This window comes from Capricornis sumatraensis, chromosome 1 (assembly GCF_032405125.1).
Source record: "Capricornis sumatraensis isolate serow.1 chromosome 1, serow.2, whole genome shotgun sequence".
Classification (NCBI taxonomy): Eukaryota; Metazoa; Chordata; class Mammalia; order Artiodactyla; family Bovidae; genus Capricornis; species Capricornis sumatraensis.
The window spans coordinates 12,724,464-12,743,906 of NC_091069.1; the positions used below are offsets into that span (position 1 = coordinate 12,724,464).

At 36.0% G+C, this 19,443-nt stretch overlaps 1 protein-coding gene across 2 annotated transcripts in view; it reads right to left on the bottom strand.

Moving 5' to 3' along the window:
• The window catches only part of RABGAP1 (RAB GTPase activating protein 1), a 155,545-nt gene that overhangs the window by 84,735 nt on the left and 51,367 nt on the right, over positions 1-19,443 (bottom strand). For both annotated transcript variants that reach the window (XM_068985711.1, XM_068985702.1), the window contains exons 7-13: positions 19,096-19,206; positions 18,642-18,708; positions 17,925-18,027; positions 17,242-17,411; positions 9,081-9,255; positions 5,165-5,258; positions 1,010-1,160 (exon numbers count right to left, since the gene is read on the bottom strand). In XM_068985711.1, coding sequence (XP_068841812.1) covers positions 1,010-1,160; positions 5,165-5,258; positions 9,081-9,255; positions 17,242-17,411; positions 17,925-18,027; positions 18,642-18,708; positions 19,096-19,206 — 871 coding nt within the window. The remainder of the gene's footprint in view (positions 1-1,009; positions 1,161-5,164; positions 5,259-9,080; positions 9,256-17,241; positions 17,412-17,924; positions 18,028-18,641; positions 18,709-19,095; positions 19,207-19,443) is intronic.

Consider the following 19,443-nt stretch of genomic DNA (forward strand, 5'->3'; position numbering starts at 1 on the left):
CTTTTGTTTGACTTTGTAGCTCCAACACTGCAACTGTAATAGGTACTCGATATAGTTAAACGACTACACTGACACAATAAAGGGAATCAGAACATGAGTTCTTGAGAACATTTTTCTTGAGGAAAAATATTTTGAGCAAATAAAAGTCATTTTTCTGGTGAGGAAAGGTCCGATTTCATGTTCAAATTCTATACTTACCTACAAAGTATTAAAAAAAAACCACAGTAGTTTTGTATCAATATTATTCACTTCTCATAAGGTTTTAATATATTTTTAAAAGAAGTCCTACTACTCTGTCACACTGAAAAATTCTCATGTATTATTGAGAGTTCTGAGCAGTTCATTCATAACTCAGGTTTGAAATTTGTATACCATCAAAGAAACTGCTTCCTAAAGATGAAGATTTCAAGAATTTCAGAAAACAAAAGCAAAGCTTAAAACCAGTAACATGGGTGCAAAAGGCACAAATCACTGCCTAACCTGGCAGAAAATTAAATTTTTGCATGCCTGTACAAAGAATAGCTGCATTGCTTCACTTGCAAAACCTTGAGGAATTCATCAACTTGAGAAGGGGATACCATAAAAATTGAGAATTCAATTTAGAGGAATGAACTGAAAGGGAATATGGTTTAAGAAGAGAGAACCATGTTCTTCCAATTGCAAAAAAAAAAACCAAAACAGGACTAGGCCGTTACTTACAAAGAGCACATTTCTGGGAAGTGTGAAAAGGATTAAAATAAATAAAGTTTTTTACACATAGCACAGTACAACTGACCTATACACAAAGGGCAGAGGCCATCTTTTGCCTCTGAGGTGAAAAGAAAGGAAGAAAACCTCTGCCTTCTCCTTTGTGCTAACACTGGAAATAACTATGAGCCGGAAGTCTGAAAGTTCTATTCTTATGTTAAAGGAATCACATAAAATTCTTGATAAGTGAATAGACAGAATAATCTTTTAATAATAGAATTCTAAAAGAACTAATGCTGAAGCTGAATTATCATCCCCTTACCTTAGTGATGAGAATTCGGTATTTTTCTACCAGGTGGTCATTGTTGTGACAACCTGCTAGGAGCTGCCAGACTTCTCCTCGCAGAGCTTCAGGAACACCGCTTCTTACTAAGGATGACAACTGCTTTGGCCTCACACTCAAGTTGAGATGCCTAAAAACAAAGCCATAGGCTGTAAGTGCATAAAAGACAGAGCTTTTAAAAGAGCGTTACTTTTAGGAAAGCTAAACTAAACGATATATAAAGACTTAATAAAAAATATTAATAAAGAAAAAAAGCCTAGAACTAGACGTGGCCAATATAACTGTAAAAGATTGGGTGGAGAAAAAAATTCTGAAGTCAGACTGAGTCTTACGTATCTCTAAATTATTGGTCTAATTTAAAATAAAAATAAAAATCAGAACTGGAAACTATAGCTTTATGGTTGTGGCTTATGCAAGAAAAACAAAGCAAAATTCTAAATAGTGGACACAGCTAAAGATAAGAGCTCTGCTCTGCATCAAGATCGATAAGTAAACTGTATATTTTTATGTTTTAGGTAAACATTTGTTCTAAGTAAGAATAAATATAGAAATAAATGCTTTCAGCAGTTTTTATGGTGATTTAAATAAATTTTTTTTGATAACTATGATGGATAAAAGTTTCTACCGTACTGTTACAGTATCAAAACAAGTTACTAAAGTGTTGGAGCTTCATTTATTTCATCTACAAAAAGGGGGGAATAAGACATCTCTTTGGTGGGGGGCTGTAGCATGCAGGATCTTATTTCTCAGATAATGATGAAAGTCACTCAGTCGTGGCCGACTCTTTGTGACCTTGTGGACTGCAGCCTGCTGGGCTATTCTGTTCATGGAATTCTCCAGGCAAGAGTTCCCAGACCAGGAATCAAACCCATTGCCTCCTGCAGTGGAAGCCTGAAGTCCTAATCACCGGACCGCCAGGGAATTCCCTAAAATACTTTTACTGGGGGAAATAAAACATCTTGAAAAAGAATTTTTAGAAGTATTGGTATTAACTTACAAAGTGCTTTTGCATTTAATTTTATTCGATCCTCACAACAACCATTTGAGGTATGTGGTAGTATCTCCAGTTCTACAGATGGAGAAAGAAGTTCAGGAACGTTGATTAAGAGACTGAGGTAGACTCAAGCTCAGTGAATGCTCTGTTACATCACAGCTGCTTTGTGATTTGAGAGCCACCATTACTGAGTAAAGCAAGATTCTGACATGGAGGAATTTCTGTGGCTATCAGATTTAAGCACAAGTTACCAGGACTTCCCTGGTGGCTCAGATGGTAAAGCGTCTGCAGGAGACGTGGGTTCGATCCCTGGGCCGGGAAGATCTCCTGGAGAAGGAAATGGCAACCCACTCCAGTACTCTGGCCTGGAAAATTCCATGGACAGAAGAGCCTGGTAGGCTACCATCCATGGGGTCACAAAGAGTTGGACACGACTGAGCGACTTCACTTAACTGGTACAAAATGATCACTATCAAAATATTGTACAGAAAGGTCTTGAGACTTTTCTCGAAATTCTCCCAGAACTCCAGCAGAACGAAGCACAGTACATTTAAAAGTTGTTAAATCTGTGATGATGCTAGCACCGTAATACAAGAGCTACAGACAGTTTAACATAGTTTTGGCTTTGCTTGGGGGGGGGGGGAATATATATATATATATATATATATATATATATATATATAAGTTGAAGAGCTGGAAGTAGAAAGGACTAAAGTAGTTCCGTTATCTAATCCAAGGATCGGCACACTATGGCCTATGGGGCAAATGTGCCTCACCATGTGTGACTGTAAACCAGCTCTTACTGAGACACAAGCCATTTTTATTTATGTATCTCTATGGCTGCTTTCACACTGCAACAGCAGAGGTGAGTAGGTGCAACAGAGTCTATTGGCCACAAAGCCCAAATATTTATATTTGGTTCTTAAAAAAACTAATCCTAGAATTATTTGATAACACAAGCTTGATTTATATTGGTAAAATCATTTTCAGAATAACTTTGTCACTGATAAGAATTCAGCCAACTATTTTATTACTGACATTAGTTCTCTTAACCACTAGAAGTCTTATCAAAACGAACTTGGAGAATTAGAGCACAAAGGTATGTTTATTATAAACACTGACACTAAAATCTAATGTAGAGTTAAATAAACCAGTTTTGGAATCAGACCTGAATGTGTTAAAAATTCTGAACCTGCTGTTTACTAACTAGAACTGTTGACTTAATCTCAGCCAGTTTCCTCATCTATAAAAATGGATACTATTTTATAAGGTTATTATAGTTGAAATAGAGCATATAACTTAGCACAGTACTGGGCCCAGAGTAAATCTATTACTTCTTACTATGATTACTACCATTAAAACATCTGTTATTCTTAATCTACAATAATCCTGCATGGTGGTTCTACAGACTTGTATTTTGCAAATGAAGACAGATTCTCAAGGGTTAAGTGACCTGCCCAAGATCATACAGCTTAGAAACAGGAGAGGTAGGACCTGAAGCCAGGTCTACCAGGCTCTAATATTCCATGACATGGTGAGGATTCCTATCATAAAACACATACAACGATGATGAAAAAATAATGACAAAATAAACTGAAGAAGAGAAACTGTATTATTATTTCTAAAGACATGAGTGAAATCAGCAAAAAACAGTTATAAACATCCTGAAGATAGGTGAGACAGATGGAAAGTTAGTTTACGTATTTGAAGGAGTAAGATAAGGATATCATTTCATCAAAAGAATAACAAAATGGATAAACAAAGCCTGATGACTAAACAAATTCCAAGCAATTGTATAAAACGCTGGTGGGTTCATTTTATAAAACAGAGCATTTAGAGTCTAAATGCTGTATCTAAATAACGTTACATACACTATTATATAACCCATGTCAAGACTCAATTACATTTCTATTTTAGAGCAGAAATCTTTTTATACAGATGAAATTTCTGCCAGCAGCAGTCCAAACACTCCAAATTCACTGAACTGAAAATATATTGTGATGAGAGCATCAGCAGGTTTGTCTCCTGATTGCTGAAGGAATATAAAAATATAAACGAGAACTAGTCCCCTGGGGGGCTTCTGCAGAGGTCATTTATTAAAACCACTTGCGTAAAGACAAACCATGCTTTGGTTTGCACTCTCCTCCTGTACACATTTGACATTTCCCAATTGGAGAGTGTTTTACCGAAAGTGTAAAGTTTTGTGAGAGTGCTAGAAGCAGATGATGCCCATTTGTAGTCCCATCCCTTACGGGCATGACTTTTTTTTTTTTAATGCTGAGACACAATTTTACTAAGAACAGAGTGAACGTTTCACCAGTTAAAACTTCAGAGAAAAATCAGACTCCAAGTAACAGGTCCATGGGGAGTTGGTATGATAACCCTAAGAACCAGAAAGCCAGAAACAGAAAACTGCTCAGATCATTTTCAAGTTCAGCTCTTTTCAGCATATACTGGCATTCTACACAGTGGGAAAAGGAAACAACATAAACGTCTCACCAACCCGATTTACCAGAATGTCTCTGATTTCACTAATAAATTACCTGAAAGTAGTGTACTCTTTTTAGACAGTCTATAGGATATTGCTTAACACTGTCATCAAACTGTCTCTTGAGCTGATGAGAAATTCCTGAATTTTACAAGTGTTAGTAATTGGTAGAGCAATAAAAACATACCATGTTTATAAGATTCTGCTCTGTCACTTGAGGCATATAACAGATAGGGAAAAATCCCACTGCAGTCTCTATCATGGTTCTATGCATTGTGTGAGTATCTTCTAAACTTTCCTGATTACTGTATATTGCCTTAACTACTGTGTATTATCTTAACCAGTCGGCAATTCCTACCCACTTCAATATAAGTGACTTCTTTCCTTATTTATTTTCTCCATGGATTCCATGTTTGCATAAATGTTTCTGCAGCAATGAGAATTTACTAGGTTTTTGATTATTTTGAAAGCTCATTTCAGATCTTCACGACTTCACTACCCTTATAAACCTCTACCAACAGAGATTCTCGAATGTGAACCTCATATTTAGGTTTTTAATATTGGCTCCAAAACTGAAAAAAGTTTGGCAAAATTCCCTACCCATAACATAAGAACTGCAGGTGGAAAGGAGAATTATTCTATCACAACTTACCATTTAGACAACAGTTCTCCCCAAGTTTCAAGAATTTTTTCTGCACATTCTTTGGATACATCACCAGATCCACTCAAGAGAGGCTCATCGTTATCTTTAATAAACAAAACACACAAAAAAGGATAACAGAGGTGGCTATGCTAGCCAGAAGAATGACCTGGAAATGTAACAGTCAAATTTGAAAGATTTCATTGGGAGCACAGTATCATAACTTCTCTCTTAGCATAGTCATAAATACAAGAAAAGTAAAAATGGCCCTAGGTGGAATGTTGCTGACACTCTTTCTCTTGCTTTTCATGTATGCCTATATAATCCCAACTGAAGAAAGAGCCACATGACTATAAAATGATAGGACTCAAAGTATGCTATGTTCTCTTGCCTGTTTCATAGCAAACAATGTCATACATGAAAATATATAGCAGTCTTATGTATAACAGGTAAAAGCACAAAGCGCGTGCACATAAGTTTCCAAAATAGAAAAGCAGAGAGTATTTGAATAAATTTTGATATACATTTACAATCCAAACTTGTGTTGACACTTTTTAACATAATGATTTGGCAAAATACTAAGTGCACATAAAATTAAAGTGAGAACTAAATCTTACAGAGCTATGATTTTTTTCTTTCCTCTTTTATGTTTTAATGACTTTCTAAATTTTCTATATTGGCATGGATTAACAGAAGGCATAAAAATATTTTTTAAGAAGGACCAAGATGAATCATTTCAAACTTTGTTCAAGTAATCAGGAAATGTAAATCTGAATACAAATTTAAGGATTATAAGATTTAAAGACAATGAAAAATGTGACAATGATAAAGCAATGAGAGAATTGAAAAAAGTGTAATGAAAGTAGCGGGAAAATAAGATTTACTTAATCTTCTTTGTTGGACACTTAGGGAGTTTTCAACTTTTTGCTACAAATAGTATTAGGATGAACAAATCTCAATGCTTTTATTGGGTATATGCCAGAAGGGAACTTCCTGAGTTAAAAAAAACGCATGCTGTTAAGGATTCTGAAACTTATGACAAGTTGCCTCCCAAAATGGTTTTACCAACTGACATCTGCACTAGTTGGGTAAAACAGTACTTGTTTCCATGTCAGGTCAATCAATGCTGTTTCTAAATGTTTTTGTTTAACCTGCCTTTAAAAACTTTGTATCTTAAAAAAAAAGTTTGGATCTTAACATCTCTTGATGATTACATCATGAATTGGCATCCCTTTAGTGATAGTATATCTGAAAGTACTGATTTTAAAGGCTCAGAAATCCAGGATATTTATTACTAAACTTATTTATATTATAATGTCTTGAACATTATCAGTAGTTTTCACAATGAGTTCGGGAAGAAGACAGACTGAATATAAGTGAGACCTCTGCAGATGAATAAGGAAAAGAGAAAGGCTCAAGGGCACTGAGATAACATCCCTCTGCTTCACTATTTTCCAGAGTTGGCCGTACTCTAAATGCCTCAAGTAATTCTCCACTCTTTAAAAATGTCAATATAACACAATGTCTTTGGGTGATGGCAGCTATTTTAAAACATATTAAAATTTACAAGAGATAATTCCTTTAAAGACATTAGGAAGGCTTATCTTACAAAATTCTCTTCTACTGTTTAGGTATGTTCAGAATGTTGCTTCTGAACACCTCCCCTTTATAACTGCTGGCTTCCTGCCCTGTGAGCACAAATGGCCTATGGATAAGGAGGCTCTTTAGAGGACTATAGTCATTCCTTTTCAGGGAGCAAACATCACAACAGGACCAATTTCCTTGGTTTGTATACTGGATTAGACAGAATTGAACAATGGTATGGCTGCAGTCTCATCATTAACTTTTCACTATGGAAATGGATCTAGAAGGCTACTCATCTTGCCAATATTTACTGAGCATTTATTATATACCAGGAATTGGACTACACACCACGGAAACAACATGGAGCAGAAAAGGACACACTCTCTTCCTTTACAGAGCTTGTGTTCTAATGATCTTGATTCTCCCATGGACTGCCGCGTGCCCTGAGCCCTTCTCTCTCCCCAGTTAAGTGCTGTCAGTAGAGGCCTTCTGAATCCCCTCAATTATATTAAAAACACCATGCCTATTATAGACTAGAACTACATCTCAGTCCCAATGTTATCTATTAGCTGGGCCCAAATTTCTTTTAACTGGTAGATTAACATCTATAATACGGAGATTTGAACAGTCTCTGGTTTCACAATAAATGGTATGTCTCTCTGAACTTTTGGCTTTTTTTTTCATTGCCAAGTCTTAAAGGGAGGAAAGTTCTGTAAATTTTTATTTGCTCTGCATCTTAAGCAATGTTGACATAAAGGAGAACTGCAAGTCTCCAGATCCAGTTATACAGTCAATCTCAAATAGTAGGAACAATTTCACCGTTCCTGGCCTTAAAAGATCACTTAAATTGTCTCTGCTGCTGTTGCTAAGTAGCTTCAGTTGTGTCCGACTCTGTGCGACCCCATAGACGACAGTCCACCAGGCTCCCCCATCCCTGGGATTCTCCAGGCAAGAACACTGGAGTGCGTTGCCATGTCCTTCTCCAATGCAGGAAAGTGAAAAGTGAAAGTAAAGTCGCACAGTCATGTCTGACTCTTCGCGACCCCATGGACTGCAGCCCACCAGGCTCCTCCGTCCATGGGATTCTTCAGGCAAGAGTACTGGAGTGGGGTGCCATCGGAATTGTTTCTGCAGGAGACTCTAAATTGTATGCTAACTTTTCAAAAACAATTGTGCCTTCTTTGCACTTCAAAATGCTTTATGTGAATATGATAACACAATAGAGCTCAGACTGCTAATTCACAAACCTGGATTAAAATCCTCCCTGCCAACTTCTAAATATTGTAACATTGGGCAAACTCACTTTCCTTATATTCAAAATAAGTATTATTTTTCAGGAATTTGTGTGGATTATATAAGTAAAGTATTATTTTACTTCATAAAGTGTCTGTCTACCACACTAAGCATCTAGCAACTGGTGGCCATTAACAGTGCCAATAAATGATCCTAAGTTGATTAGTTATAGGAAAAGTAGAAATTATGGGGAAGAACAGGAATTGGGAAGTCAGCACTTGCTCTAAACTTGGAAAAAGTACATATAATCATGGACACATATTTCTTCTACCCAAATCAAACATGCCTATCACCCTGATGCTTTTGTTAATGTACTTTTTTTAGCCAGAAGCGCCCAAACCAGCACATTTATCTCTGAATTCTCCCTGCACTTTAAAAGTTCCAGCTTAAAAAAGTGTCATGGTGCTCCACCACATACTCCACAATGAAAACTGAATTCTCTCCTATGAATTTCCAGAACACTCCCTGTGAACCTCACATAGATGCATACCTCTCATGACTTTTCATAATCAGCTTGTTTTTGCCCTTAAAAATAAAGCTCTGGTACAAAATGCCTTCCAAACTTTCATTTTTCCTGTATTCCTTCCCTCCATTTCTCACTCTGACATGGAATTGACAGAACAATTCATAGACATAACCATGAAAAAAAGAGAGGAGAAAAAAAAAGAACTGGTTGGTTCCTAGTATTTATCAGTATGAAAATCCAATAATGTATCAATCAGTTGAGATGGAAACATTTACTTAGGTAGAAGCTGTCTCAAATTTGCTCTAAAAATGTGCTGTATTAATTCAGTAAGCTAGCAGAGACTGATTCTTTAAAAAAAAAAGGCACTAGTTATAAATCTTATTTTTTCTAACTTGGCTATAATTACCTCAAAGAAAGTCTTATGGCAATTATTTTTTATCTCCCACAGTCCTTTGCATAGACTCTCATAAACATTTATTAAAAGTATTCAAAACACTATGTCACTTTATCACTTCACTGATGAAACTGTAATGGTCTGTATAGTCCACCACCCAAAATAGAAATTAAGTTCTCCCTACAATTTACCTTCCTCTTCATCATCTTCTGGAGGAGAAGGTATCATTGAGCTCTGAGATCCTGACTGTGGCAGGCGAATTGAGGGACTGGCTGTAGTTTTCCTCCTCTCTCTTTCTGATTCACTTTCCAAGCATACAACTTCATATAAAGTGTCAGTATTGTTCTTTCTCTCCTTTTGCTTTATCTTAAAGAGGCAAACACATTATTTATCAAGTGATAACATTTTTTTTTTTAAATTGAGCACTACTTCTGATTTTACATAGGATCTGAGAATAAAAAGGTGTTACTTTGAATATCTAAACTAAATGTAACCTTTTCTAAGCAGAAAAACATATGTTTAGGCTTAAAACCCTTAAGAAAATAGGATATTTACTGAATAGGACTCTAATTCTGCAATTTTATTTACTGTATTTAGACTGTATCATCAAACATCCAACTACCAATATTTAGTAAGTTAACTTAAAATGTTAACTGTTCTGTAGCTTCCCAGATACCTTAAAATTTTGCTCAAGGTTTCCTATATACAACTGTACATAAAAAATGTTTTAAAAATAATCTAAAACATACAGTTTAAAACTAAGAATGTCTTATCTCCATGCCCCTACCACCAAATCCTTTAGCCTAGTGCTAACAGAACAGGCAATTTTTCTTCAACTGAAAGCTACAGCTGCGGGGTGGGAGGAGAGGTAAGTGACAGAAAAGAGATTAATGGAGTTCACAAAATTTTTGATAACTGAAGTTGTTTTGTATTTTGGGTTTATCTTGAGGCAAGCACGAAACTGCAGATGGTGACCGCAGCCGTGAAATTAAAAGAAGCTTACTCCTTGGAAGAAAAGTTATGACCAACCTAGATAGCATATTCAAAAGCAGAGACATTACTTTGCCAACTAAGGTCCGTCCAGTCAAGGCTATGGTTTTTCCAGTAGTCATGTATGGATGTGAGAGTTGGACTGTGAAGAAGGCTGAGCGCCAAAGAATTGATGCTTTTGAACTATGGTGTTGGAGAAGACTCTTGAGAGTCCCTTGGACTGCAAGGAGATCCAACCAGCCCATTCTGAAGGAGATCGACCCTGGGATTTCTTTGGAAAGAATGATGCTAAAGCTGAAACTCCAGCACTTTGGCCCCCTCATGTGAAGAGTTGACTCATTGGAAAAGACTTTGATGCTGGGAGGGATTGGGGGCAGGAGAAGAAGGGGACGACCGAGGACGAGATAAGAGTCTGAGTGAACTCCAGGAGTTGGTGATGGACAGGGAGGCCTGGCGTGCTGCGATTCATGGGGTCGCAAAGAGTTGGACATGACTGAGCGACTGAACTGAACTGAACTGAAGCACATAACATTTTAAACTGACCTAAAAAAAAAAATTAAGTGCATATAAAATTTTACCAGTAAAATATTTAAATACATTAATATTCCTTATTACAGTCAGTTTAAGGAGGAGGAAAAAAACAGTGAAATACAGAGCAGGAGGAAAAGACAGAACTGTAGGAAAAGAAACAGAGAAAACTAGAATAGAAAGGTAGCAACACCAAAGAGAAAGATATACATGCATGAAGTAAAGATACAGAAGGTGGAGGGCAATAAGAGGTTCATTAGAAGTATCAGGCAGAGAGCAGATATTACCATCTTAATGTTTATTTGGGTTCTTAAGAAAAACTACCCCAATCCTAGAAGGCTAACATAGTAGCAACTGCTGCTAAGTCGCTTCAGTCGTGTCCGACTCTGTGCGACCCCACAGACAGAAGCCCACCAGGCTCCTCCGTCCATGGGATTTTCCAGGCAAGAGTACTGGAGTGGGGTGCCACTGCCTTCTCCGATAGTAGCAACGGGTCCTTTCAATACCATCCTGAAGCACTGTTTAACTAAGTAGTTGGTAAACTTTTCTGTAAAGGGCCAAACAGTACATATTTTAGTCTATGTGGGCCAGTAGTCTCTGCTGCAATTCCTCAACTCTACCATAATGGTGCAAGAAGAGCCATAGACAGTGAGTATGACTATGTTTCAAAATTTTTTTTATGCAAACCGGTCAGGCCAGATTTGACCCACAGATCCAGATGTGCTGTTTTAACATGTACAAAGCATTATTTAATTTTCAAGATGAACAAATGACTTAATTACTTACTATTAATTAAAGGACCCAGACTCTGAAATTACGTATTAATCTGTAGGTTTGTGACCAATAACTACACAAATAATTTCTGTCCAATAGAAAAAGTAACCCAAAGGTTACCTACAGTACATTAAACAGTTTTGTTTCTATCCCACCAATCTTGTTCTAATTTTTTTTTCTAAGAAAAGTCTACATAAATTCAAGTTCCTCTAATACTTGGAACCAGTTTTACTATCTTACTGGTTCCCTCATTACTTAATGAATTATATTAAAATCTATGACATATGTTCATTCTAAATTTGCAATTATGATTTTTAACTTTCAAATATTATGCTTTGATAGGTCAAAGAATTTACTTTTGTTTTGCTTTAATTATTCTGTAAAACATTAGTTAATTGCTTTCTAAAACAGTTCAAAGATCGACATAACTTTAAAAAATTTTTTCCCCAGAAACTATATAAACGTTAACAACCCCTGCACTTCACCTTGAACTCCCCTTTGAGTAATAGTGACCAGAGCAAATCTGCCTGTTGGAAGTCAGATAAATATGGAGTCAAGATGATTTGTTAAATGCAAAAAGAAAAATCTACTTTTACAAAAGAGAAATCTAGTAGTCATGATCTTAACCAAGTTATCATACATCTCAGGAATAGTTCAGTAACCTGTGGCTCCTGATCTAGCAGTTCAAGAGTTCTAGCACAGAAAGCATTTTCTACCTTGAGAGGTACAGTGAAATACTGCATATGGGTGAGTATGTCCATGTATACATACACACAGGCTTCCCAGGTCACAGGCTTCTCAGGCGGCACAGTGGTAAAGAATCTGCCTGCCAATGCAAGAGACTTGGGTTTGCTCCCTGGGTTGGGAAGATTCTCTGGAGTAGGAGATTGAAACCCATTCCAGTATTCTTGCTTGGAAAATTACATGGACAGAGGAAACTAATGGGCCACAGTCCCTTGGGTCACAAAGAGTCAAATGCGATTGAATGCGAGCGCACATGCGCACGCGCACACACACACACAGCAAGTACACACACAGATAGAAGCTTGGGTTTCCAATATGGATGGTTATACTAATTACTTGTCTATGAACATTGGACACATCACTTAATCTTTCAGACATCAGCTTCTTTATTTGTAAAATAATAACTTTATAAAACATTTTAAGACCCCTACAGTGTCTTTAGCAATGAAAATTCTGTAATTCTATAATTTTAAGAATTTAAGAATGATTAGTTGGTCTTTTATTCACCTTATGTTACTGCTGGAAAATCTAGTCTTTGGATCATTTCTTCCTCTTTCTTTCCTCACTAATTTTAAAAGTTTCTTCTCTAATATGATGCCATCTTAATATAGGAATTCCCACAGTTGGGAAGGGTTCCAGGCTAAAAAGGAGCTACTGAGTCACCAGATAATTTTAGAGAAAGGAAAAAGAATAAATTTTTAAACATGCATTTTTAATAACATTTCTATAATTGTTTTCCCAAGCTGTTTAGTTGCTAAGATGTGTCCGACTCTTTTGCGACCCCATTGACTGTAGCTCGCCAGGCTCCTCTGTCCATGGAATTTTCCAGGCAAGAATACTGGACTGGGTTGCCATTTCCTTCTCCATGTTTTCCCACACTTATGGAAAAAACAGATACTATATACTGAATATTTAAGAAATTTTGTCTGTAGCAGTGTTTCCTTTTCTGTCAGTGAGAACTGTAAAGAGGTTAAAATTTCAAATTATGTTTAATTTGACTTAAGTCCCCAAAATGCTCTTATAGAAAGAAAGACAAGAGAAGTACATTTCTATGGGAAGAACCGTGGCTAACACTCTTAGAAGGCTTATGGTATGAATCTTGTTCACACAACATCCTATAAAATCTATTTTACATCTTTGGATCTATAAAATATAAACACTATCCTCACTATGGAATATGGATCACTATGGAAATTACGAGACAGAAAATGTAGCTAGTCCAATGATTGCCACAAGAGGGCCTCAGTTAGTGGCAGCTGCTATTAATTTTTAAAGCCAACAATGTAAAAGAGGAAATTAATAAACTTAAGACTATGTTAGAATGAATGAGAATTAAGAGTGTCCTAAGTGCGCTAAGACAGGAAAAAACTGTTCAAATTGTTCATACTCTCTCTCTCCTCCCCTCAACCGACTACCCCTCACACCTACCCCCAAGACATCCATATAAGGAGAAAAATGAGAGATTATTCTTAGGAATTCCCTGCTCTGCTCCCATCTTCTACATATAAACTTCAACTTTTTGCAAAGAAAACATTGACAACTCAGCCTATGTTTGGCTTGTAACTTTAGCAATGAGTCTAGAATAGTCTATCAGGCGAAGTCTCAGGCATACATTGTATTTTTGCCTAGTCTATGCTGACAAGTCATTTGTTAGCCTTGATAGATACATTATTCTAGATCAAACCACAGAAAAAATATTCCTGTAAACCTATGCAATCTTTGAATCAAAAGCTGTATAACGTAAGTCCTCAAGGTAAAAGCAAGATCAGGGTAATCTTATTTTATATTCACTAAGATAAAAGAAACAGAATCCTGTTTAAGGAGAATAATTTTTTATATACAAATTTGTATTTGTAGCATATACAAAAAAATAGACAATTAATTTGCTGGCTAGTGGTTACTCTATAAACTACTAAGAATCATTCCTACCTAGTCTTTAAACTTGTAAAATAATGCTTGCAAATTGGTTTTCTTTCTGAAGCATTCTTTCCCTGACGCTAACCACTAAATAATCAGTGCTGTTCTGATTACATGACTTAAGTGTTTTTTTCTGACCCACTGATATCCCTCCCAATAATAGCTAAAATGCATGAAGAACATGTATGTGCCAGGAACTGTTCCAAGTACGTTCTACAGTTTCTCACCTACTGTCACAATAACACTATCAGGAAGATTCTATCACTGCCATTTCACAGCTGAGTAAACTGAGGCCCAGAGAGTTGAAGGAGCTTGCTCAAAGTCTAGCTAAAGCTAGTCAATGGTAAGATCCATGTGAAGTAAAGTGAAGTGAAGTCGCTCAGTCGTGTCCGACTCTTTGCAACCCCGTGGACTGTAGCCCACCAGGGTCCTCCGTAAATGGGATTCTCTAGGCAAGAGTACTGGAGTGGGTTGCCATTTTCTTCTCCAGGGGATCTTCCCAACCCAGGGATCGAACCCGGGTCTCCCGCATTGCAGGCAGACACTTTAACCTCTGAGTCACCAGGGAAGATCCATATACTTCAACTCAAAAGGCAAGTTCGAGATGATAATCATATAATCCTTTCTTTGCTCTTGTCACAGTGAAGATCTGGGACCCAAGTTTACTTTTTGTCTCTTAAGATAACACTGAAAAGAAGTTCCTGTTCTGCTTGTTACCTTTTTCTAACTATAACTAAAAGGGCTAACTTGGACACACTGGAACTAAAATACTTCTTGCTACAGAAAAGTATATTCAGATAAATCCACATACAATATTATAATCTTGTATAATGGAATTTCAATGTTACATGAAATAAAGTTCATAAATCTTTTGGAGAACTAATTATGTTCAAGATGTCGGGGGTAAATCAGTGAACAGAACAGATTAGAAATATTGCCTTAGGAGGTATCTAACACTAAAAACACTTAATAAACCAAAAAAAAGTATATTTTGCAGTATATTAGAAGCTAACACCCTTGTATGTAAAAAATCTTTTTTAAGTTTATCAACAGAGACGGAATTGGCAGTACCAGTGGATAACTGGGCAAACTGCAGTGTTAAATGGGGGTGGTGAGGAGTTGCTAAGAAATCTAACCAAAGACCTGAAGAAGACCTGAGGACTTGAAGGAGGTGAATAACAGCAAGGGGAATCCAGGGTGGAGCATCTGAAGTAAAAGGAACAGTTAATAGCAAAGGCCCTAAGAGCATGGTTGGGCTTCCCTGGTGGCTCAGAAGTTAAAGCGTCTGCCTGCAATGTGGGAGACCTGGGTTCGATCCCTGGGTCAGGAAGTTCCCCTGGAGAAGGAAATGGCAACCCACTCCAGTATTCTTGCCTGGAGAATCCCAAGGATGGAGAAGCCTGGTGGGCTACAGTTCAAAGGGTCACAAAGAGTCGGACACGACTGAGCGACTTCACTCACTCATTTACTAAGAGCATGGTTAGAGCAGAGGAAGCAGGCAAGAAGTAAGAGGAATTAGTTTACAATAGGCAGCAGATCAGATAGGGTCTTACAACGCACTACATGGACTCAGGATTTTGTGGTATAAAATAGGATTAGAGAATTTGAGCAGAATGATGCGATTTGACACTAGGCTGCCATATTAAGAATATATCAAAAGGTCACAAAAATAGAAATAGGGAGATGTGTGAAAAAGAGATTCCAATAATCTAAGTAAAAACAATGATTCGGATGAAGTTAACGTAATCTAGGTGGTAAGAAATGGTCAGCCTTCTAGGTATGCTTTAAAAATAGAATTTCTTGACAGACAGGATATGGTGCATGAAAAAATAAGAGAGTAAAATTCTTGGTCTAAGTAATTACTAGGAGAAGATGCCCATAAACTGAGATGGTAAAGACAGGTAGGCAAGAGTATTTTATGGGTGAGGGATGAAATAATGACATCTATTTTGGACATGGTAAATCTGAGATATTCTGAAGGCTAAGTGAAAGAGTGGTATTTAAGGAGGAGAAAGTAATTATCTGTATCAAATGCTCCTGACACACTAAGATGAAAACTCAGACTGACCACTGGATTCAGCAATTTAGGTCACCATGAACTTGATTACTTTCAAGGAGTTCTGACAAATGAAAGCAAAGACAGGAGCAGTAAGTTGTGCGGCAACTGGGGTCCCAAAAAAAAGGCTAAAAGAAGGGAACAGAAATTTTATCTGCTGCTCACCACAGGAATGACAGAATATAGAGTCTGACCGAATTAACTTTTTTAAGTTCAATACTCAGAAGACCATAACACAGTCTCTATAATTTAAGCATTTAAAGTGTCTAATATATAATCCCAAAATACTAGACAAAGAGACATGAAAATGTGTCTCTCCAGACTCAGATTTAGCAGCCCAAGATTTTTAAAGTAATTAAAGTTATGCTCAAGAATATAAAAGAAGATCTGCTTAAAATAAAGATCAAGGAGGTAATCACATAAAAAACAGAAACCATTAAACCAAAGGGACATTACAGGAAAAATAAAATACAAACAAGATCTGAAATTTTTAAAAGACTCATTGAATAAGGTTAGCAACAGACTGGAGATGACAAAAGAAAGTGTTAAGTTAGGTTTAAGTTAGGTCAACAGAAAGTATCCTATCTAACAACAACAACAACAAACAAAAAATATTTGGAAAAATAAAGAATCTCAGAGGTCTGTGGGATAACAAAATGTCAAAAATATGTATGATTGGAATCCCTTAAGGAGAAAGAGAGATGTGGCAGAGAAAAAATTTGGGAGAAATAATGGGTCAGATTTTCCCAAAAAAATGGTAAAAGAAAAAAAAATAAACAAATAAATTTAAAAATTCATGAAGCCCAGCAAACCTGAAGACAAACAGAAAGAAAAACCACACCTAGGCACATCATAGTTAAAGGTCTAAAAACCCAAGATACAAAATAGTATCAAAAGCAGCCAGAGAAAATGACCCATTACAAGTATAAATGCATGCTGACTTCTCTTCAAAAACAGTGAGAACCACAAGACTGTGAGATGACATCTATAAGTGCTGAAAGTAAAAAACTGAACCCTATATTCAGAGAAAATGTCCTACTGGAATAAAACTGAAATAAAGACTTTTAGATAAAGAAATCTGACAGTTCACTAAAGGAAATTCTAAAAGAAGCTGCTCAGGGTTAAGGCAAATGAGACTAGAAAGAAACCTGGTTCTTCAGGAAGAAATGAAAAGCAGAAAACAAAAAATAGGTGGGTAAAATGACAGACAACTTTCCTCTTTAATATATTTAAAATATACATGACCGTTTAAAGATCTAACTAATAGCCTGGATTAACGATAAATCAGCCTCAGAAGTGACTTCTCTCATTTCCCCCTCTGTATTTATAGAAAGGTGTAGTACCTGTTTTAGTTTCAAAAAGAAATTTTCAGTAGTACTACGTTTGCTGAAGGGCCAGAATAATCTTTCATTAGGTGAGCAAACTCGGACTTTTGTCTCTAGAAGAAAGCGAACAGGCTCCTGTACTTCTGTTATTACCAAATCAACAGCTGTGGTCATAAACAGCACTTTATCTAGGGAGAGAGAAGGGAGAAGCAAATTTTTTAAGTGGAAATATATTTGCTCACATAATTGAATTACAAGTTTTAAATGACATTCAGAAAGAGTATGAACAGCTTGAAAAAAGTTTATGCATATCTAAAAAACTGCACAGGAAATTAGTCACAGTGGTACCCTTTAGGGTGGGACACTAGAACTGTGGCAGACTTTTATTTTTCCTTATATATCCTTTGAATTTGAAATGATATATATTATCGCTCCACAAAAAAGTCATACTTAGAAGCCTGTAAATATATAAGCATATAAATAGAAGAGGAAGAAGGAAAAGAAAAAATGAAGAAAGCAGAGGGAGGAAAAAATAGTCTGTTTACAGGTTAAAGTTAATGATAAATTCAAAGAACTATTCAAATTCCTTGGTTTCATCAGAATTAGATAAACACTAAATATTTCTCAAATAAGTAGAACTAAGATTTGGGTATCCTCTTGGGACTAAAATTTCTGTTCATCATGTCACCAATCTGCACCACCTTTAGGAGTTTCTTCATTTACAACTTGAAAATGTGGGGATTTTGGATTCCAGCTGCCAGTAATAACATAGGACTTTCCATCTGAACTTTTGCCCATAGATTCCTAAAGAAAAGAATAACAACAACATTAATGCCAAAAAAATAACAACAGCTAATCCTCATTCTGTTGCCTTAAAAAAAAAGTTGTAAAAATAGAAGAGTATGAAAGATGATCATATATATACATATGAAAAGTCAAGAGTATATATGAATGATTACAGCTAAAAATTTGCCAATTATTTATGCAACTGCTCCTGAAAATTTATATATCAAATAAATGCTTGCAAATCATATCAAACTGTACAGACATCAGGAAAATTTACTACCTACACCTATGTTGAATTCTTCTCTCAAGTGAACAATTACTACATAAATTTTCATTATTAAAATAAAGATTTTCATTTAATAGGTATAGTATATACACTGCATACTTTTCTAAAGCTGATAACAGCCTGCAAATAACTCTCATAAAACGTCTTTGACTCCAACATCAACCCTGCACAGTCAAGAAACTGAAACTAAGTAGGTATAAGGTCAGACTGGTAAACAGCAAGTAGGAAATACCCTTATCTTTGCTTATTGCTTCATAAATGTGTTTTAACATTAGATTTGGTGTAACAACCTTTGTAGAGGAGATAGCATACAAACTTAAAAAAAGAAAAAAAAAGCTATCCTTACCAAATCTAACAAGTGCATGTCACTATTTCGTACATCTTTTCCTGGGCTAAGGAGAAGACCAAAACATCTGTAAAAAAAGAACCATGTAAGTTTGGGAAAAAGACTACAACTACAGCAAAGATGTTTAAGTCAGAGCACTGAAAAAAATTCTAACAGAAAAAAAGGACATATTGAAATTATCAATAAATTAGCATTATCAAAATTATCTATTTCTTTAATTGAGATCAACAAATTTTATGTTCGCCTTTTATTATCACATAGTTGAGGTTAACATACGAGCTGAAGATAGAGAGATACTTCAAAATAAATGAAATATACACTTTAATAACCAAAAGAATTCCCCAGGGAGCAAAACAGTCTGCAAATACACTTCTGAATACAGTATATGACTGTTTCAGTAGATTGACAAGAAATAAAATTTATATTTAAGCCAAACTTACTAAAAAATGTTTACCTTTCAATGGCAAGTTCTTTATTAGTTGTTTGTTGCACATAGATAACAATCTTCTTATCAATTCCTTGGCGTAGTTTAAAGCATTGTCTGTCTTTATCTTTAGGAACTGCACTGTACGAGAACACGTTTCATCAATTTTGGAAAGGATTTCCTTGTAATATACACCAGAATAACTTTTGTTATGATTTGAAAATCAGGCACGAAAAAGAATCACAGATTTAATTCTTTTCTATCCCTGGTATTCAAATAACAGATATTATCATCTGCCTCTTGATGTGAAAAGATCATTACTGTATGTAAACCACCAAACCATTTTATAAACCATTCATAAAAGCTACAAAACCACTC